Source organism: Miniopterus schreibersii, assembly GCF_964146895.1.
Source record: "Miniopterus schreibersii genome assembly, chromosome: 8".
NCBI classification, from domain to species: Eukaryota; Metazoa; Chordata; class Mammalia; order Chiroptera; family Miniopteridae; genus Miniopterus; species Miniopterus schreibersii.
The window spans coordinates 757,204-778,679 of NC_138109.1; the positions used below are offsets into that span (position 1 = coordinate 757,204).

The 21,476-nt window shown below is 60.2% G+C and overlaps 1 protein-coding gene across 7 annotated transcripts in view; it reads left to right on the forward strand.

Annotated features, from left to right (window-relative positions):
- The window catches only part of PRKCZ (protein kinase C zeta), a 68,970-nt gene extending 47,904 nt beyond the window's left edge, over positions 1 to 21,066 (forward strand). For all 7 annotated transcript variants that reach the window (XM_081144254.1, XM_081144255.1, XM_081144256.1 and 4 more), the window contains 11 exons: positions 50 to 102; positions 2,188 to 2,376; positions 5,354 to 5,451; positions 12,763 to 12,849; positions 14,585 to 14,720; positions 14,938 to 15,025; positions 16,100 to 16,219; positions 16,758 to 16,837; positions 17,238 to 17,327; positions 20,477 to 20,592; positions 20,691 to 21,066. In XM_081144254.1, the coding sequence (XP_081000380.1) occupies positions 50 to 102; positions 2,188 to 2,376; positions 5,354 to 5,451; positions 12,763 to 12,849; positions 14,585 to 14,720; positions 14,938 to 15,025; positions 16,100 to 16,219; positions 16,758 to 16,837; positions 17,238 to 17,327; positions 20,477 to 20,592; positions 20,691 to 20,778 (1,145 nt within the window). In that variant the 3' untranslated portion in view covers positions 20,779 to 21,066. The remainder of the gene's footprint in view (positions 1 to 49; positions 103 to 2,187; positions 2,377 to 5,353; positions 5,452 to 12,762; positions 12,850 to 14,584; positions 14,721 to 14,937; positions 15,026 to 16,099; positions 16,220 to 16,757; positions 16,838 to 17,237; positions 17,328 to 20,476; positions 20,593 to 20,690) is intronic.
- The last annotated feature ends 410 nt before the right edge of the window (positions 21,067 to 21,476 follow it).

Here is a 21,476-nt window from a genome sequence, read left to right on the forward strand (position 1 = left end):
ACATGCTCCTGACAACACCTGTTACGACGTGTTTTCTCTCTCTTCACAGTTCCTTACATTTCTTCCTCCCGGAAACGTGACAGCATCAAAGATGATTCCGAGGTGAGTGCACAGGGGGACGCGTCAGAATTTCTAGTGTCCGTCTCAGTCCGTTGGCTCATTTTTCGGGCAACTGTGGAATTTTAATGTGAACTGGACGCGTTTGGGGATTGTGGCTCCAGTGAAGGCGTGGACTTGTGGGCACCCAGGAGTGCACACCGCAGCGTTTGGGGTGGAAGCCCGTGAAGTCTTTCCTGTGTTTCGCAGAGGTGACCTCTGCGTGGCCAGATGGACTGAGAGCAGGTAAATGTAGCAGAACTTGAACCGTGGCTGAATCTCAGGGTAAGGACGTGGTGCTCAGCGTATAATCCTCACCAAGATGCTGAACAGGCCACGCTGCCGTTGGCTGTGTCTGTGGGAGCCCAGGTGGCAGGGGAGGCCGAGCTTGACTCGGGACCTCTCTGACCTCGGGGTTCTTGGCTGCCAGGTTTGGATGACGATTGCACCTGTCCGTGAGCATAAACACTTAGCACGCGCCTGGCACACAGGGAGCCTCCACAGCACTGACGTTGGTGTGGCTGTGTCCATGTCAGTACAGGGGGCTCAGGCTGTCACAGTGACCTCCACACAGGGGACCCTGTGCTCAGGCTGGCCCCCGGGGGATGGCTCACGAGCCTTTGCATTGTTTTCTGGGCCCTCTTACAGGGTTGGCATTGTCTGTGGGCCGAGGGACAGCCCAGGTTGTCACCTGTGCTTCTGACCAACCAACTGTAGATTGAAGGTTGCACCCACCTCCTCCTTGGGTTAGATGGTTTTGCTAGAGGGGCTCACAGGGCTCAGAGAAACGGTTTACTTACTAGATCACGGATTCATTATAAAAGGACCTAACTCAGGGCCAGCCCAGTGGGAAAGACCACAGGGCGAGGTGTGTGGGATCAGGGAGGAGGTTCCACGCCCTCTCTGGGTGTCACTCTGCCTGAATCTGCACCTATTCATCAACCCAGAAGGTCTCAGAGGCCCGTCCTTTTGGGGGTCTTGTGGGGGGTTCATTACACAGACAGGGTTGATTCCACCATTGGCCACAGAGAGAGAGCTCAGTCCCAGCCCCCCTCCCGTCTGTGGAGGTCGGGAGTGGGACTGAATGTTCCAGCCCTCCCATCACGTGGTTGGTTCCCCTGGCAACCAGCCCCCATCCTTAGGTGATTGAGGGGCTTTCCAAAAGTCACCTTATTAGCATAACAAAAGGCCTCCTGGCACTTAGGAAATTCCGAGGGTTTTAGAAGCTGTGTTCCAGGACAGGGAGGGAGACCAAATGCATAGTTCTTTTTATAAATTCATGTCACAGGTGGTCCTTCTGGCCAGGCAGACCCTCTGCTGGCCTTTCCTGCCCTCCCCAGCTTGGGGCCAGAGGTTCAATGTGGCCTCTGTGTGCAGCAGCTCTGGGTGACAAAAGGCATGGTCTCAGTGTCCTCGGTCAGAGTGTACTCGGGAGCAGGGAAACCTCCGCAAAACCTCAGGGAGCGGCCCCACTTTGCCCAGCTTTCCCAGAGTGACCGGCAGATGTCACATCTAGGTTTTTCTGCCTGCTGGTCCTGTGCGTGGGTCAGGACCACTTAGTCACCTCCTTCATCCACCACAGATGTCCTGGCCAGAGATGATTTGCAGGAAGGAAGTGACCTGTTTTAAGTCGATTGCCTTCCTCCTTCACTGTGCCTTTCCAGTAACACTGGCTTTGGCAGACACAAGCCAGTGATGGCCCCGGGGAGGGCCAGCAGCGCTGGGGCCCCAGCCCTGATGGCCCTGGGGTGCGTGAACCTGTGGTCAACTCTCTAGCCCATCCTGGTTTGGTTGTCCCCTATCACTCAGAGGGGCCACCAGTGGCTGGGGACGGGGCCACGCGTGGTCTGTGGAAATGAAGAGCTTTTTGGTTTCAAGCTCCTTCCATCAAAAGCTGCAAAGTCCTTTGTTCTTGGTGTTTCTTCCTGGGTGGGGCGGGTGGGTCTTTAGGACATGGAGTCATGACTCGTGAGCAGATCGGGGTCTGAGGTCTGGGGCATGCAGGGTCTTTGTCAGGATTGGCAGGGATGCCACATACTTAGAATCCCACATGTTCCCCCTTTCCACGTTCTGTTGTCCCCCCTCCCTTAGGACCTCAAGCCAGTCATCGACGGGATGGACGGAATCAAAATTTCTCAGGGGCTGGGGCTGCAGGACTTTGACCTCATCAGGGTCATCGGGCGTGGGAGCTACGCCAAGGTCCTCCTGGTGCGGCTCAAGAAGAATGACCAGATCTATGCCATGAAGGTCGTGAAGAAGGAGCTGGTGCACGATGATGAGGTGAGTCAGCCACGGGTGTGCCACGGGAGGGTGTGCCACTGAGGGAGTGCCACGGGAGTGAGTGCCACGGGTGCACGTGGCACGGTTACTGTGTGAATCTTAGTTCTGGCTTCGTGGGCTTTGTTCTTTTCATCGAAGTGAAATACACATACAATTGGCCATTGTAACCATTTTGAAGCGGTGGCATTTAGCACATTCCCAATGTTGTGCCACCATCACCTCTGTCCAGTGCCAGGATGTTTTCATCCCCCCAAAAGGAGACCTGGCAACCACTGATCTGTTTTCTGTCTCTGGGTTTCTGTTCTGATATTTCATTTACACGGAATCGCATGCTATGGGCCTTTGGTGTCTGGCTTCACTCACTGAGCATCCGGTGTTCAAGGTTCCTCCGCACTATGTAGCCTGTATCAGAGCTTCTCTCCTTTTCATGGCCAAGTAATATTCTAGTTTGCAGATGGGCCCATTTTGGTTTATCTAGTCATCTGTTGATGGACATTTGGGTTATTTCCACCTTTTGGCTGCTGTGAGTAGAGCTGCTGTGAACACACGTGTATAGGTATCTGTTAGAGCCTCTGTTTTTAGTTCTTTGGGTGTTTACCTGGGAGTAGAACTGCTGGGTTGTAGGGCAAGTCCATGTTTAACTGTCTGAGGAGCCGCCAGCCTGTCTTCCACAGCAGCTGCACCCTCCGCATTCCCGCCAGCCGCATGCAGGGGTCCCTGTTCCCAGGTATCCTTTTCAGCACCTGCTGTTTTCTGGGTTTGGATTGGCACCGAGCGGGTGGGTGTGACGTGGGATCTCACTGTGGTCTTGGTTGGGTTACCATAGTGACTAGTGATACTGAGAATCTTTCAAGAGGCTTGTTGGCTTCATGCACTTTTGATCTCCTTTCGCATCCAGATGCAGCCTCTGTGTGTGTTAGAAGCAGAGGATACTGAGCTCAGAGAACAGGACACTGTTATTGTTAGGCTGTGGCTGGGACACAGGCCCACCCTGGCCCAGGTTCATGGTGGGGAGGGAGGGCAGAGCTGGGGCTGGACCTGAGTGTGCACGGGCCCCACTCACAGGAGGCGTTTGGGCCATGCACAGACTGCCCAGCGGCCCTGAGTGCTGAGCTCACATGTGAGTGGTGGTGTCTGGGCCTCACAGTCAAGGAAACTGAGGCTCTGGGAGGTGCGGTGCTGCCAGTGTCCTCACCGCTGGTCAGCTGCACTGCTAGATGGTTCCAGACCCCTTCCCAGCACAGCTGCCAGCTGGAAAATTAATGGGATGGGTGAGGTCGAGTTTGCAGAACCCCGAGGGAAAAGGCATTTGGAGGAGTCACTGCTTTGTTCATTCTCGGCCTCTTCCCGTCGTCCGCTGTGGACCAGGATTGGGAGGTGGGGGTTTTAGGTGGTCTCCAGGGAAGAGAGAGACTCTAGGAGTCGGCGAGTGGGAGCTGAGTGTGTGTGTGAGACAGTGGTGTCCTGTGGCTGTGAGCCTGGGCAGTGGACATAAGGCTATCAGGGACACTCTAGCAGTGGGCTGGATGGTGGCCTCCAAAGAGCTATGTTCACATCCTGATCCCCGGAACCCGTGGATATAGTCTGGCAGGCAGGAGGCAGTCGCAGTCAGGCGGAAGAACCTGGTGGCTTGATCTCCACCTGGGGCGGGGGGAGAGTCTCGGCGACCAGCAGGGCTTTCTGCCTGTGCATCCGGGTGACCGGCTGCCTTTGGAGAACAGATGGCGGGGCTGGTCAAGAGCTCTGCTGGAGGCCTGCCTTGCAGGGTGAGATGCCGAGTGGAATTATCCAGCAGCCGTTACACAAGCAAGTCTGGAGCTCGGGGACAGGAGGGGCTGGGGGTCCTCTGCATGGACAGATGGGGTTGAAGCCACTCCACCCCGGGGGTCTCTTGGCACAGACGGAGGGAAGAGGAGAGCTTTTCCCCAAGTTCCGGTGTGGATTGGGAGGGGGCAGACCTGTGGGAGGAGTGATGCTCAGGAGGTGGGTGTGGGGCTCTTCGGAATCTGTTAACTCTCCATCTTCTGTTTCCTCATGTTTTAAGTGGGGATGAGACCCACCTCCCAAGGCTTCCGTGGGGAGCACGTAGAGCAGTCATAGCCTGTAGCCCAGAGGCTAGCACACAGCTGGTGACAGTGGTAGAAATGGTGGTAAATGATGATTGTGATAGATGATAGTGATGCTGATGATGGTGGAGATAGTGGTGATGGTGATGCAGTTGATGGTGGTGATGGAGGTGGTGATGGTGATGATGGTGGAGGTGGTGGTGATGGAGATGATGGTGGTGATGGAGATGATGGTGGTGATGGAGATGATGGTGGTGATGGAGATGATGGTGGTGATGGAGATGATGGTAGTGGTGGTGATGATGGAGGTGGTGGTGATGGAGATGATGGTGGAGGTGGTGATGATGGAGATGATGGTGGTGGTGATGGTGGTGGTGATGGAGATGATGGTAGTGGTGGTGATGATGGAGGTGGTGGTGATGGAGATGATGGTGGAGGTGGTGATGGAGATGATGGTGGTGGTGATGGAGGTGGTGGTGATGGAGATGATGGTGGTGATGGAGGTGGTGGTGATGGAGATGATGGTGGTGATGGAGGTGGTGGTGATGGTGATAGAGGTGATGATGGTGATGGAGATGGTGGTGGTAATGGAGATGATGGTGATGGAGATGATGGTGGTGATGGAGGTGGTGGTGATGGAGATGATGGTGATGGAGGTGGTGATGGTGGCAGTGATGGTGATAGAGATGGTGGTGATGGTGGTGATGGAGCTGATGGTGGTGGTGGTGGGTGATAATGGGTGATGGTAGTGGAGATGGTGATGGTGGTGCTGATATATTTCCAAATGGGTGTCTTCTTTTTTCTCTGCATTGTCTTTCCACAAGCAGAGGTGAGAGACATCTTCCCCTTCACCGGGCTGCCTGTGGAGAGTGTTCAGGAGCCTCCCTGACACCCCCCGGTTTCTGTTTCAGGACATCGACTGGGTGCAGACAGAGAAGCACGTGTTTGAGCAGGCGTCCAGCAACCCCTTCCTGGTCGGCCTGCACTCCTGCTTCCAGACGACCAGCAGGTAAGGAAAGGGGGTCTCTGAGATTCTGCTGACGTCTGACTCAAACTGCGTGGAGGCCGAGTTGGCATGAACCCTAGGCATCTCCTAGTGGCAGGTATGGGGGGGATTTGGTTTGTCCACTTAGCTTTGTTCTCATTGGCTGGTGTCAGATTAAGTGAATCTCATACATCTGAACTTAAATTATTTTATTCCATTTACAAAACATTTATTGGAAGCATCCCATAGGTGCTGGCATTGGATCGGGTGTCGGGTGCCCCTGTGATCAGGAGGTGGGTCTGTGCTTGTGGGTCTCATTAATTTGTGGAATAAATCGGTAAATCCTAACAGCTGCACATGTATCGGAATTCTGCTGTTTTGAAAAGGTTGAGAAACTATGGGTCCAGGATGTAAAATACATGCTCTGATTAGAAATTTCTGGCCCATTGACTTGAACTCACCAGTTTATTTGGAAAATGACTGTGTTTTGGGGGAGGCGGTCCTCACGAGCACCCCGGGTTCAGCGGTTTCCTAGAACTCACGGGGCTCAGCACACAGTTGTGCCCAAGGCTAAGATTCTTTCTGGGCAGTTTTATCTCGGCGCAGGGAACGGCTTACCATTCGAGGCCCAGCCCCCAGCTAAGGGGCCGCCTCGCAGGCAGGCCTGTCATAGTCCTAACTTTTCCTCTGAGCGCTCAGCTGTGCGTCAGACCCGCGGCTCACCCACCTCCTCACCTGCCCTCGACTCTCCCCTGTTCCCACCTGGACTGGCTGCCACCTGTGTGTGCACAGCACCTGGGATTCACTGGCCTTTCCCCAACATATGTGTTGTCACCTCCCCAGATCTCACCGATTCCACCGCCTGAATGTGCCTTAGGTTCTCCCCTTTCTCTCCGGCCTGAACCCCACCACAGCCTCCTGGGCTGCCAGGTCCCTGGGCCCCCCAGGCTGCCTGTCCCCCCATGTTGGCACTGACCCGTATTTTGAGAACACAGATCTGAAGTGTCTTTCTCCAGCTTCCAAGCTCCTCTGATTACTTTCTGAATTGCTTCTGGGGTGTGATCCAGGGCCGGGGGAACGGACCAGGTCGCTGTGACCAGCTCCACCCTGGTCCCTGCTCTGCCCAGCGTGGCCACGCTGCCTGACCATGTGGCCCTGCCCTTTCCTCTCCGCCCTGGAGCTCGCTGGGAGGGTGGCAGCCGGGGCTCCGTGTGTCGCTCTGTGTCCGGACCTCTGTTCAGCCCTGACCACAGTCTCTGGGGTTACAGACCCACAGGGGGCGGGCTGCCAACCCCAACCCCCGTCCCTCCTCACTGGGCTCCAGAATGCATTGGTTTTGGCTTTCGGTGAATTTTACTCTATGAACTGTAAATATGGGTGTAAAAGGGGCAAATATTCTAACCTCGCTTCCCTCCCTGCTGTCCAAGCACTTTCTGCTCTGAGGCCAGGGACTCCCCTCCGCGTCCCAGTCCCCCGGTGGGTTTAGGCGGAGCTGTAACGACTTCCTCCCGTTAGATGTTTCTGTGGGATCCCCACGACGTGACCACTCCCTGTCCTGCTTTTCCACGCCGGGGGCCACATACAGGGGTAACTCGTGCACGTGTGGTCTCTTAGTCGGGGGCCTCTAGAAGCGCCTGGAACGTGGGGACCCCGGGCAGGGCATCTTTCTGGGCTGTTTCCATTTCTGTCCGGGCCTTTGTGCCACGTGAGATGTGAGCTCCTAGGGCCGGGCTGTGCTGTGTGGTTTATTAACACCCGGCACCGTGTAGGCAGTCCTGGTGTTAATGATTTTTTTAAAATACAGTCATGTTCCTGGTACAAATGTAAAGTGAGCACCTGTCGGGCTTTCCTGGCTCACTAATTAGTGAGAGGCTAGCGAGACGTCACAACCAGCTCTACGTCGAGTTCCGAGTCCTGCACGCGTCGGCTGAGGCAGGTTTGCAGATGGGTGGGGGTGCCCCAGGAGGTGGGAGGGGACTGGGGTCCCTCCACCAGACAGACTGCACTCGATTGGATCGCGTGGCTGGCTTTTGAAGTTAGAAAGTGGCTGCAGACAGTTGAAGACACATAGCAACATTAACCTGGAAGGGTGTGTGCCGGGTGGTGCCCACGTCCCCTGCAGACACCTTTTCCTGGCAGCTGTCCGAGCAGAGGCCCTGGCACCGGCCCCACGTCCAGCCTTTCCTCTTCCTGCCTGTGCAGCCTTGCCCAGGTCACCCCCAGGGCCCCAGCTTCCTCCTCTGGGAACGGGTGGCAGGGGTGCCTGCCTCCTGCTGTGCGGATGCGTGAATTTAGTGGCTGGGCGGGGTGACCTGCCGCTGGGAGGCCCATCTGGTTGTCCAAGTGCTAATGTGATGAGAACCAGCAGCTCCCCCGGTCAGACACCGGGTGGCTGTTAGTGGCACAGCCACCGGGACACCCACGTGGATGCAGTCACGGAATGTTAGCGAGGCCGTGGGGACTGAGGGTCCCTGCAGGCGTTGGGAGGGCTCCCTTTGTTTGGCATCACTGAGGGTTTGCCGTGGCCGGTGCTGAGCGCCAGGTGACTGTCACTGTGTTGACACAACAGGAAACGGATTAGGCCTGGAGCTGGGCCGGGTGCCCTGCGGCCTCCGGCAGAAATCTGGTAACAAACAGTGACGGTTCCACAAACCCCGGTGATGAGAAGGGGGAGGAGTGTCGCTGGGTGGGGAGAAACGGGCATTTCTGGTCGGCCGTGTCCCGTGGTCATGGGTGACGTGGCGTCTCCGAGTGTCACCGTCTGCATCGGTGGCATCACATATACACAGGTGCTTCCACCAGCACAACTGTGTTTCAAGACAAAGTGATCATCGGTGTTGTGGAAAAACCACATTTCACACCCACATGGCCGGCCCGTCTTCTCCAAACAGCAGCCACCTCAAAATTAACCACAAAATCACCCAAACGGGAAACAGCTTCTGTTTAAGCTGTTTCAGGAAAATGACCCAGAGATTGTAGCTGAAATCACTATTTTTAGCAAAACCCAACACCCTCCCCCTCACTAGACTGCAGTTTGGGGACATTGTCACTGCAGCACCGTCCCAGGCCACAGGTGACAGGCCACCCCTGAGACAGACAGTTGCTGCTGAGCTTCGGCTGTTTAACTTCCACTTTGTCTTTAAAATCGAGGCTCCTGTCACACGCTGTGTTGGGGACACAGCCCAGCACTGCTCTGTGCCCGTCTTTATAAACCCTACTTAGACCCACCGTCCGCCTGGACAGGGAGGGACCTCGTGCCCGTGTCCCGCCTGGGGAGTCGGCGAGGCTGGTGGGTGCCCGGCCTCGAGCAGGGGGCGGCCACCACGTGTAGGTGGGGATGGGCGACGGAGAGACACTGGGTGAGCCGGGCGAGGGGCCGGCCTGCTCGACCTCAGCAAACGGGGAGCGGGAGGAGGCGAGAGCCGGACGTGTCACGAGCGTGGAGCAGGCACAGGGCGAAGGGGTCGTGACCTTGGCCGCGCCCCCCCCCAGACCTCCACCAGCAGGTGGCGTCTCCGTGGGAACGTGAGTCACCGCGGCTTCCAAAGGCAGTACGTTCGCTACAGTCATAATTTAAACCCAGAATAGAGCTGACGCTGAGTGACAGGTGGCAGAGTGGGCGGGGACCATCACCCGGCCTTTGTTCTCTTGACGCCCGGTGACGGCTCAGAGGTCCCTGTTTTCCTCGCTTTTCATTGGGATCAGTCACGTAAATCGGAGAACACGCGGCCCCCGCTACTGGGTTCTGGTGCAAGGCCGCTCGGGCTGGCGGACAGCGGCCACGAGGGCGTCACGGAGACACGGCTCTTCCATCGGGGGTGATCGCGACTCGACCAGGGCCCCAGAGAAGTTTCAGGGTTTGTTTTATTTCTGCATCAAGTGCATAGACTGACGGCCACTGGGAATCATCCTGAAGCTCAGATGGGGAGGGGCCCTCGGGGGCTCGGCCTCGGTCCCGGTCCCCAGAACCTGGGGGCTGCGTCCTTTATCGGGGTCCACACCCAACACTAGGAAACACGATTCGTTGGTTCTTCCTAAGCTGGAGGTGGCCGGCTGCTTGGGGACAGGACGTGTCGGGAGCATGTCACTGGGGGCGGAAGAGCCTGGGGGTTAGCCAGGCAAGGACGTGGCAACCTCGGTGGCTGACGTCCACGGCCCGACTTGGACGACTGCGCAGAGATGAGGCCACGGTGCCCCCGCCTCTTCCCCTCCAGCCCGGACGCCCTGCCCAGCTGTGTCCCTCACAGGACAGCGCCTCGCTCGGGCCAGGCCTGCGGACCAGACGAAGCCCCAGCTGCTTTTGTCACGACCGGACCAGAAACTTTCCTTTTTTGCCAACTATTAAGTAATATCAGAAACCACCTAAAATAGCTTTTTTTTAAAAAAACTTTACACAATTAAAAAAAATTTTTTTTTACACCATTTAAAATGCAGAAAAGTGCCGAGAAGGAAGCCGCTGTGGGGCACACTCCCCTAATTAACCAGTCCTGCCCGCGTCACATCCGTGCTTGTATTTATTTTCCACGTGGGCTTTAGAACCAGCCTGGCTGCAGAAAGAAAGAGAAACTGGCATTTTTATTGGGAGGCGTTATGCCTACAGGTTCCCCAGGGAACAGCACCACGTCCCCGTGACGTCAGGCCCCCCACGCGGCTCGTGGCCACCTTCCCACCTTCCCACCCTCCCACCTGTGCGCCCCCACTTCGGGGGATTTAATAATATTCTTCGTGCGGCATTCCCACTTCCTTGCTTCGTGTTTGTCCTGAGTGTCTCTCTCGATTCTGGCGAGGTCTTTGTCCCATGTGGGAACGAGCCACATGGTTTCGGTACATTAGCTTTGCCCGTTGCCTCCTGCGTCCTTCCCGCGGTGACCCGCAGGTCGTTTTCTTGGGCTTCAGGTGCACGCTGACAACCCCTGCGATGTTACCCCTCCTCCAGGGGGCGCCCCTGCTCATTTCTCTCTCATCCAAGGGCATCGGTCAGTACCTGCCTCACTCAGGGTGGCTGGTGACGGTGACAAACCTGTTCCCCGTGGGGGCTGGAAGGATTTTGGGAGAGGAAGGGGCGCAGCCAAGACCAAGGCACCCACCTGTGACCGTCACGCTGGGTGCATCCGGGGAAGTGGTGCCCCGTCTGCCAGGGCTGGAGGCCACGGAGGTGCTGCCCCTGACCGAGCGGCTGGGAACGGGACCGTCCCCTCCTGGTTCCCGGATCCCGTCGTCCTGTGTCCTCCAGGGTGTCCGCTGGCTGAGGGGCTGAGCAATGCCACCTGCAGGCCCCGGCCCCACAGCCGGGCGGAGGTTACAGGCCACGGGGGGGGGGGGGGGGGGGGGGCAGTAACCGCCCAAGAGTCGCCGCTCCTCTTACACAAGTTCCCGCCTGTTCCCGTCTTACTGTCCAGACGGAAGATCACATTTTTTTCACTCGTGTGGCAGGCGCCCTCCCCCCAGGCACCGCAGCCAGAGGTGGGCTTCACCTGCTCCCCGCGGACGTTGGAGGGTTTGTCACGGCAGCTCGTCTGAGTCACAGCGTTGTCATCGGGTGAATCGGCACCTGGTGCCACTGATGGAGCCTCACTCGGGAGAAATGTCAGACGTGGGATTAAGGTCTATCTATGGACAAAAAAAATAATAATCCTGCTTTAAAAAGAAAAAGAATCCTCTACTGTGATTGCAGCTGGATCGGCGTTAAAATTAAGTGAATTCCCTTATCGGAGAGGGACCCAGGACCTGGACCAGAGGCCCCTGCGCATCCGGCTGGACCTGCCTGCACGTCCCTCGTAGGGAAACGGCCCGTGGTTCCCGGACGGAAAAGGAAACTCCCTTCGGTTCCACTTTTCTTGGTTTTCAAATGTCCGCTTCACTCCTCGGCCCCCTTAGGCGCTGTCAGGATGCCTTTTCCAGAACTAGGGACACGATTCCTGGTAACTGGACAGTATCTGTCCACTTAGAAGTCACCCTAGAATTTTGAATAAATGCTGTTTTTTTTTAATGTTGGACTAACTCTTAGGTTCTTTCCCTGGTTAACAGGGTTAAGCGTGAGTTTTGTTAGCACAGAGCCTGGCAGTGGGCTACGTGGCTGCCACCTGTCTCTGGGCTTGTCGGGTCAGTGGTAGGTGCGCCAGTCTCTCACCCGTGGCGTGAAGGTGGGCACAAGAACACGTACAGACGGGTGAGGCTGTGGCAAGGTCAAGGGTGCGTTCTGAGGACATCCCTGGAAGTGGGGACGGAAGGAAGACCGGAGCTGTGCGGACTCTGCCGCGTGGCCCGAGAACTGGGGTTGTCTCCCTCCCGACTCCCCCAGCGGAGCCAGTGACCTACAAATACAAATCCGAGAGCTGCCCTCAGCAGGGTATTTCTGGAAAATTGTGTGGGAATTTAATTCTGAAAATGGAACCTGATTAAATGCGAAAACGAGCTTATCTGGAAAGAAGCCGCCTGGTAGATTGTCTGGAGACTTGAAGGGCCCTGAGCGCGTCTGATGACGTCATCGGGTCTCGGTCCCTTAAATCCCAGGACCCCGGCAGCTTGGGCCTGACCCCAGGGGCCCCTCGACTGCTCCCCAGACTTGCTGGTAGGATCAGCACTGAGCCCCCCACCCTCTGGCCTGCTGCTCGGGGTCATCTCTGCACCGGGAACAGCCAGGCCCAGTGACCAGGCTCCAGCAAGGAGTCCCCCCAGCGCCTTCCTCCCTACGTCCTGCTCACGGGCACCTCCTCACCACCACCCCCTCGACAGGGCCCTCCATTCCTCCGCCCGCCCCGTCCCCTCCTGGAGTCCATCCAGACTCAGCGGCCAGGCCAGTCGTTCACCAGCCTTGTTCCCATCACCTGGCCTTGCACCTGCCACTGGCTCGCATGGTGTTTCCTCCGTGAGGGGAGCTGGTTCCCGTTGCTCCCCAGGCCTCCGCTCCCCCCTGGGCCTTATTTTTTATTTATTTTTTTTACCTTTTTTGCCCTGAGGGAGATCTCGCTCTGCTTGGATGGAACGAGCGAGTTGGTGAAAGTTGGGGTGTCCGCGTTTTGTTACATCGGGGGCAGAACTGGGTGACCGCGGGCCTCCCCAGGGTGATACTTTGATGAGGGGCGCAGGGCTCCGCCTCCACCGTGGCCTCTCCAGTCTGGGCTGCTTTCCCTCCCGACCGGGAGCGGCGCAGCTGACCCGGCCGCTCGGGAGAGTTGACGCGGCCGAGAAAGACGACAGGCCCTCGGCCTGGGACAGCCTGTCCCCAGCGCGCAGCTCCTGGGAAGGTTCTCGGTCGCGGCTGCTTCCCGGCGAGCAGGTCGGGGGCCGCCGGCCGCCCGTGGTCCCAGCCCCCACCGCCCGCTCTCCCCCCAGGTTGTTCCTGGTCATCGAGTACGTCAACGGCGGGGACCTCATGTTCCACATGCAGAGGCAGAGGAAGCTTCCGGAGGAGCACGCCAGGTGGGTGCCGGCCGGGCGTGGGCCTCGGAGGGGCGGGCGCGGGCCCCGCGGGAGGTCAGCAGCGCGGAGGTGAGGTTTGGGGGCAGCGGGAGCCCCGCCCTCCCCCGCGTGGGCAGATTCCAGAGCCCCTCGGGGGCGGCCGGGAGCCTGGTCCCAGGGAGGCGGGTGTTCCGTGGGACGGTGCCGCCCTGGTTCTGCCTTGTCTGTTCCTGAAACGGGGGGACAAGCTCTGACTCAACTCCCCCGAGTGGATGCAGCGCCCGCCCGCTTCCTGGTCTGTTTCACACGGATGCAAAGCCGGGGTTCGCTGGGCCCTGGGAGAAAGTGACCCCCGTTTCTCTTTTTTAAATGGCTCCGAAGGACACTCGCCCCTTCCTCTCCCGCCTGGGCCCGGGCCGGCTCCCTGCGCGGCCTCGGCGTCTGCGTCCACACCCCCCCTTTCCTGTTTTCCACGGTGTTCTCTCCCCTCATTTCCTCACTTGAAAAAATTTCCATGCAGCTTTGAGTCACCTTAGAGCCTTTTTGGGGAAAAGCAGTTTATAAATCGAGAAGAGCACACGCCCCACACACTCACTTTTTCTTTTAACTGTGGTGAGATACACACGACATAAAATCTACCACGTTAACCACAGTTAAGGGCACAGCTCGGGGACACGAAGCACATTCACACTGATGTGCAGGTGTCACCACCGCCCATCGTCCCCAACTAACACGCTGTCCCCATTGAACACTCACCCCCTCCCCCGGCCCCGCACCACCATCTACTCTGTCTCTACCACCGACCGACTCCTCCAGGGACCTCCCGTGGGTGGAACACGCGGCGTCTGTCCTGACTCTGGCTCCTCTCGCTCAGCATGACGCCCTCCAGGTCCATCCACGTCCGGGCAGGTGCTGGAGTTTCCTTTCTTTTTAAATATATATTTTTTTATTTTTAATTTTTTTTTATTTTATATGTCTTTATTGATTTCAGAGAGAGGAAAGGAGAGGGAGAGAGAGAAACATCCGTGATGAGAGAGTCATCGATCGGCTGCCTCCTGCAGGCCCCCGACTGGGGATCGAGCCTGCAACCCGGGCATGTGCCCTGCGCGGGAATCGAACCCCGATCGCCTGGATCCTAGGTCGACGCTCACCCGCTGAGCCACGCCGGCCGGGCCTGGAGTTTCCTTCCTGAGGCCGACGCTGTCCCAGGGTGTGGACGGGGCATGTCTGTCCGTCTCCATCACCCTCCACCCCTCCGTGGACACCGGGCTGGCGCCCCCTCTTGGCGGGTGTGAGTAGTGCGGCTGCGCATGGGGGTGTGCAGAGGCCTCTTGGAGACCCCGCGTCCTGTTCTCCGAGGGCACGTCCAGAAGTGATTCTATTTTTAAATTTTTCGAGGCGTCTCCATAGTTTTACATGGTGGTTGCACCGTTTTACATTCCCACCTGCGGTGCCCCCCGGGTTCCAGTTTCTCCATGTTCCTCCCTTGTCAACACTCTTTGTTTTTGTGTTTGACACTGGCCGTCCGGTGGCCGTGAGGTGGTGTCCCGTTGAGGTTTTGATTTGTTTCCCGGACAACTAGGTGCTGAGCGTCTTTCCTGGTCCTGCTGGCCCTGTGCACGGTCGGCCAGAGGACACGGGCCGTGCGATGCAGGAGCGGGGTCAGTGGCGGCCCCCCGGCTCGTGCCGGTGCCCAGGCCTCTCGTCCGGGCTCCTTGGGTCCTCTGCTGACACAGGCTGTCCCCCCGGCCCCCAGGTTCTACGCCGCTGAGATCTGCATCGCCCTCAACTTCCTGCACGAGAGGGGCATCATCTACCGGGACCTGAAGCTGGACAACGTCCTCCTGGACGCCGACGGCCACATCAAGCTAACGGACTACGGCATGTGCAAGGCGAGCGCCTCCCCGGGTTGGGTCCCACGGCGCCCGACCTGCTCGCCCGCTGGGTCCTGGGCAGCGACGCCGACCCACCGGGTGCCCCGGCTCCAGGGTGACCAGCCTGGGCACCTCCCCCTGTGCCGAGCGGGTTTCCTCAGAGGCCTGTGGTCCCACCGGCCCGGTCGCATCGGGGGGGTGTCCCCCCTCCTGGTGACCGACTCTGTCCCCACAGGAAGGCCTGGGCCCCGGGGACACCACGAGCACTTTCTGCGGAACCCCGAATTACATCGCCCCGGAAATCCTGCGTGGGGAGGAATACGGTGAGCACTGGCTCCTGGCCGGGCGGGCGGGTGGGGCCACACGCAGGGGACAGACGATGTGGGCGATGGCGACCCCAACTCTGGAAGCTTTCCCTGCTCGGGGACGGGCTCAGGGCAGAGAGGGAGGGCGGAGGCCTCGCCCGGCGCCCAGGAGGAGGGGCTTGCTGAGCAAACTACGCCTGAGACGCGCACGCGTTGCCCTGTTCCCAGCCCCGTGTCACTCGGCCTCTGCTCCCCCACGTCTTGCTAGAGGGTCCCCAGCAGAGGACACTGGATGGAAGGTCTCTGATCAGGGAGCCCTAAGGGCCCGAGAGGAGGGAGAGGCACACGGGGTCCCGGCTCAGTGGGTGCCGTGGGTGAGGCAGCAGAAACCGGGCGTAACCCGCAGCCAGGCCCCCACCACCTCGAGGACACGGCAGTGCCTCTGCCCCCGTCTCCCTCGGGTGCGAGGCAGGCCTGTGCCCGTGGGGTGGGGTGGGCAGGGTGGGCAGTACCTGCCCTCAGGTAATCAGGCACCAGGGGCCACTACGATGATGTCACTTAGTAGCCGGAGGACAGGCGGCAATCACTGGGCCACAGGGAGGGACGAGACTTCGGGGTCAGCTGCCGTCCACGGGCCGAAGCCCCCCCATCCCCTGTTCACTGAAAGACGTTCCCCACGGACCAGCTGTATTTGAACGTGAAGCCGCAACAGTTACTGTGGAAGGAAATGTAACAAAGTATCTTAGGAAAAGGGGTCCTCAAGCCTGGTGACCGAAAGCAGGAAGGAGAGGACGGTCGTCCCCACCCATCAGCTCGGTTTCGTGTGTCTGTGGCCGAAGGTGCCGCACACAGAATCAAAAGGCCAGGTGACCCCTAGACGTCGACAGGCAGAGCCAGGCTGGGGGTTCATGGCCTCGACGTGGGACAGCTTTGCGAGTCGATGCGAAAGACCAGCGTCCCCAGGACGGCGGACGGAGGGAGGGCCAGGCCCCCTGGGGAGGTTGGGGACGTGTCAGAAACCGCACCCGGACCTGCTGGTCCAGCAGCCGGTGCGTGAGGCCGACCCGGCCTGATGGCCCCTGCTCCCCCCAGGGTTCAGCGTGGACTGGTGGGCGCTAGGTGTCTTGATGTTTGAGATGATGGCCGGGCGCTCCCCCTTCGACATCATCACCGACAACCCCGACATGAACACCGAGGACTACCTGTTCCAAGGTGACCGACGGTGCGGCTGGGAGGGTCCCCTGGCTGGGCCCTTCACCTGGAACCGATCGTCCCCCACACGCTAGGCCAGCCCCGTTCTCAGACCCGCCAGGGGCTGGGGACACTGTCACCGGGGAAGAACCCGTCCTGATTTAGCACAGGCGGGTGCCCCGGGCAGGTGCGCCCTGGAGGCCTGGACCGTGGCGCATGCTCAGCCGGGGCGATGCCCCCATCTCGCCACCGTTAGGGCTTCTTGCCACCCAGGAGCCCCTGCCCTGGGAGCCAGGCCCTCAGTTGTCCCCGAGGCGCCCTCTGGCGGCCACATGCAGAGGTTCCGTGTACCTGGGGACGCCGGTGGCCAGAGGTTCACCTGGGATGAACACACGCGACCGTGTGCTGGGTCTCTGTGGGCTGCCGATCCCGCTGGGCTGTAGGAAGGGGTCCCGGGGTCCCAGGGCCCTGCCCCTGAGCGGCTCCCCCGCTGCTGGGCACAGCAGACATGGGGGTGCGGCAGGGGACCGGTTTCTCACTGTGACCCCAACCTTCGCAGTGATTCTGGAGAAGCCCATCCGCATCCCCCGGTTCCTCTCCGTCAAAGCCTCCCACGTCCTGAAGGGATTTTTGAACAAGGTACGTTTGCAGCCACCTGCTTGCTTGCAGCCCCCAGGGCAGGCGGAGTCTGTGGCGCCCTGGGCTCCGGCTCCGTTAGGGGCCAGGGCTCAGCCGCTGCGCTGGGTCGTTTTCCGGCGGCTCCGGACACCTCGGTGCGGGTGGGAACCTGCTTCCTATCCCGGCTCGTTCTGTGGGTCCTTGGTTGTTACCCACACGGCAAAACAGGGTGACAAATTACACCCAACAGACGTGTGGCGAGGAAGCTGGAGGTGCTGGGGGAGTTTTAATGGAAGGAGGGCTGGGCCTCTGCTGGTCACCAGCAGGCGGGCTCCCTGCTGGGCATGGGCTGCAAGCCTGGCCGTGAATCCGGCTTCTTTGCTTCTCGCTGACATGTCCTTATTTGAACTTGGACCCCTAGGACCCCAAAGAGAGGCTCGGCTGCCGGCCACAGACTGGATTTTCCGACATCAAGTCTCACGCTTTCTTCCGCAGCATAGACTGGGACCTGGTAATGTCACAGAACCCGAGTCCCCTGCCCCTGGTGATGGGTGGGCATGAAGGGTGTGGTGGGCACCTTGGCAGGGCTAGAGGGGCGTGACTTGGAAGCTGTGACAGAACAGGGAGAGGGAGGACCAGATACACCCCTGGGGTGGTGCTTCTTGGTGATCGGGGGGGAGTCTGGCCTGGCGTCCCCTGGCCATGCCGCCGGGGTCCCGTGGGGGGCGTCCGGGTCTGCGACCGTGCCCCTTGATGACTCTGTGGGGAATCGCAGGGTGGGGCTGACCCAGAGGAGGGTGTTCCCTTTGGTTTCCTGTTGGCTGGTTTCAAAACTTGGCGTTATCTGTCCAGAGGCAGCCGAGGAGCGTGGCCATTCGGGCCGTCCTGTTAGGGTTCAGCCCTGTGGTTCCCGCTGTTAAAAGGAGGGAACCTGATTTATTTGAAAGTACACGCACGGTCGCAGAGTTGCCGAAATATAATGTTTAACATGCGCTATTTTGGAGAAAAGATTGTATGGCTAATGACTAAACGTGGAGCTTCAGCTTGAACTGGGTGTGGAGAAAGCCCGGCTCTGGGGCGGACGGGGGCCCCTCCCGTCACCGGCACTTTCCGTGTGCAGGGCTGCGGTCTGTGTGTCTGTGGGGTGGGGCAGGGACAGCTGGCCCCAGGTCGGGGACCCTGGCTGGTGTGAGGAGCGTGGGAACAGTCTCGTGATGCCCACGCGTGGCTGCCAGGCTCGCTGGCAGGTTCCACGGCAGAACCCGAGGCCCCCTGCAGTTAGGTGCAAATCTCACGCGGAGCTCAGAGCACTGGCACTTTGCAAGAAACCGACTGAGTTTTCTCAGTTGCGTTGTTTCCTTGAGCACAAGGCAGAAGCCTGGACTCTGGCTGGTCTCGAACCCTGTCCGTGTCACTCGGGCACACGTGGCCTGGAGGGAGTGCCATGCCCAGGCTGTGGTCAGTGATTGCGCCTCTGCGCCTTCAGGCCTGTCCTCAGCCTGGCGCCCACGCTGGTCCGTGACCCTTGACCCTGCAGGTGTCGGGTCCCCCAGGTGCGGCTCAGGCACTGCCGCGGCTACGGCCAGATCCAGTTCCCCCCGAGACCTGGTGGCTGCAGCACCGCGTCCTCGGAAGGTGGCCTCTGCTCACTCTGGCCACTGCGTCCTTGCCGGAAGCCTGTCCTTGGGTGTGGGCCGTGCCCCTAACCCGTTTCACCCCTTTCCGGCAGCGCAGGGTGAGGCCTGGTGGCCTGGTGCGCACCGTGGGCTCATCCTTCCGTGGGCAGCGCTTGTATCTGAGCTGCGTGGCTGGCCTCTGAGTCCCGTGCCTGGGACGCCTGAAGGGGGTGGTTTTCTGTGAGGGGTGCGGGCACAGAGGAAGGGGCAGAGCATTTGATAGAGTGGGGACCAGGGTCCCCCTGCCCTCACAGGTCCCCACGGGCAGGGGCGTCCCACTGGCCGTGCTCCTTGCTCACCCGTTGCGGGCAGGGCCGCACTCCCGACGCAGCCCCAGGCCACGGTGGCCTCCCGGGTTTCCTGACGCTGTCCTAGATCTGGACATAGAATACACGTGGCCCGTGGCGCCAGCTGGCCTGGCCGAGCGTCTGCCCTGAGCAGTCAGAGGTTTGGGTCTGGTGACCGTGAGTCTCCGCATCAGGGTTGCTACGTGGTCATTTGCCAACCAAATGTGGTGTTTTGTGTGGCATCTGGCTCTGCGGGAGTGTCCGCATCCTCTCGGGAGCGCAGAGGGTGAGGCGGACTCGACGGGCAGCTCCAGGCAGCCCCGGCTGTGGGTTCCCCGTCGGTGTCTGGTACGTGGTCCGTTCTCAGTGTCCCAGCTCCCACGGGCCTGGTGTCCTTCCATCAGCCGCTGATGTTGCACCTGAAAGCTCAGCGTCTGAATCGTTTGAGGTCCAAGGTCTTGTGCACACACCTGGGTCCTGGGTCCTGGGTCCTGGGTCCTGGGTCCAGAACCACCCCACTTGGAGGCCAGGGGCAGGGCCCGCTCGCCCCGTCCTCATGTTCCTGCTGCCACCCTGGGGCCCGGCCCTGGCAGGGGGAGGCTCCGTCCCCAGCAGGTGACGGGCCTGACTTTTGTCTTCGGCCTCCAAGGCTCAGTGCCCACTGCCAGCTCCGCACGCGCCGTGTTCTCGCCGCCCTCGGCTCTCTGGGGATTTTGGGAAGAAGTTTCCTGTTTGTACAGGTTCCTGTAGGTGTCCTCGGCAGCGCGGAGCTGTGGGACACGGGAGTGTCACACGGACACGCCACAGTCCCTCCAGCCCCGGCCCCACCCCCGGCTCAGGCCGCAGACCCCGCAGTCGCCTCGACCCTTCCTGAGGAAGGTGGCCTGGGCACGTGGGACACTCGGGGGGGGGTATGACCCGCCGGGCTGCTTCCCGGACCCCCCTGACTTTTTGCTGAGAGGGCGAAATGGTTTAAGAAATACCCCACCTTTTACACTTTTATTAAAGACTGTTTGTTTCACACTGACAGAAGAGTGGGTGTGGCGGGCAGACGGTAACGAAGGAAGGGAACGCCTCGTGTCCCCATAATCCCGCCCAGGCCGTGGCCCGTCCCTGCCGGTCGCAGCATACACGCTCAGGCACGCACACGCATGCACACACGCGTGCACACAGGGTCACCCTGCTCTGCCTGCAGGGACCCCCTGTCCCCTCTGCTCTGCACTGACCTCCCTGCCATCCTCTGGGTGACAGAAGACGGACGTGTCCCCACCCACGGCCTGGCTGTGGACACGGCTGGTGGCCCGGCTGCCGTGCTGGCCGCACCCCCGACGCCCGCTGGGCCTCGTGGGCAGGACCCGTCTGTCTCTGTGACGCCCTGTGTCCTTCACCGGCTTCCTCGGCCGAACCCGAGTTCACTCTTCACGTCCCCAGAAGCTGCCAGCGTTTCCGTGTCCCCGGCCCCCTTGTTTGCGTTGTCGGAGCTGGCGATCCTGAGCGCTGTGCGCCCGGCGTGCCCGCGGGGATGCGAGCCGGGCTCACCCACTGGGCCCTGCCATCCCCGCCGCGTGGCGCGCGCTCTGCTGTGCTCGGGGGCCCCCGTGTCCCAGGCACGTGGCGACGCCACGCGCCTCCCGCCGTGGGCCGTGGGCCCAGCAGAAGGACGCGTGACCCTGACGTGACTTCTCGCGTGTCCCCAGCTGGAGAAGAAGCAGGCGTTGCCGCCCTTCCAGCCGCAGATCGCGGACGACTACGGCCTGGACAACTTCGACACGCAGTTCACCAGCGAGCCCGTGCAGCTGACCCCCGATGACGAGTAGGCCGGGGTGGGGGCCGCGGGGGTGCCCGGCCGGGGGCGCGGCGGGCGGGGGGGAGGGCGTCACTGCAGCCGCTGCCCTCCGCCTGTGCCCGCAGGGACGTCATCAAGAGGATCGACCAGTCCGAGTTCGAAGGGTTCGAGTACATCAACCCGCTCCTGCTGTCCACCGAGGAGTCCGTGTGAGGCGTCCGGCCGCGGCCACGTCCGAATGACCCCCACTCTCCTTCACCGCAGCGCTTGCATGCCAGGGAGGGACGCTGCCGCGGGCGCCTCTCGCATCGGCCCGCAGGGCGGCTTCGCGCTGGAGGACCCTGCTTCCTGTGCCTGCGCGGCGGAGGCCCCGGGACGCGTCCGAGGGAGACGCGGCCCCGCGATTTCGAAGGTGCACATTTTCCACAGAAACAGACCCGACCCGCGCCGCCGGGAGACTCACCTGTAATGTCCCGAGGAATAAAATGTACCGATGGTGTAGCCGCTCCCCATGCTGCTTTTTTTCCGTGGGGGCCCCGCCAGCGGCGCGGACGAGGAGCGTGGCGCTGCGCACGGGGGGCTGGGGACGGGAGTCGAAGTGCCTGCCGTGAAGAATTTTTACAAAAGCGGAACATTTTCTAAGTCCCGGTAAGTTCCCGTTGTTAACCTTTAACAAGTATTTTCCTGCCGAGCGTGCGAGTGGCCGTGCGGTCTGGGGCGGACGCCGCTCCCTTCCCGCCGGGGGCTGCGGCCCCACCGGCCCACCGGCCCCACGCGAGGAAAACGGATCGGGCGGCGGAGATGCTGACGTGCTGCCCACCAAAGCACCAGGAGACCAAAAACACAACAAACGGGAAACTAAACACTGAATCTGCTCAAAATATATTTCTGAAAACCCTACGCCGTGCCTA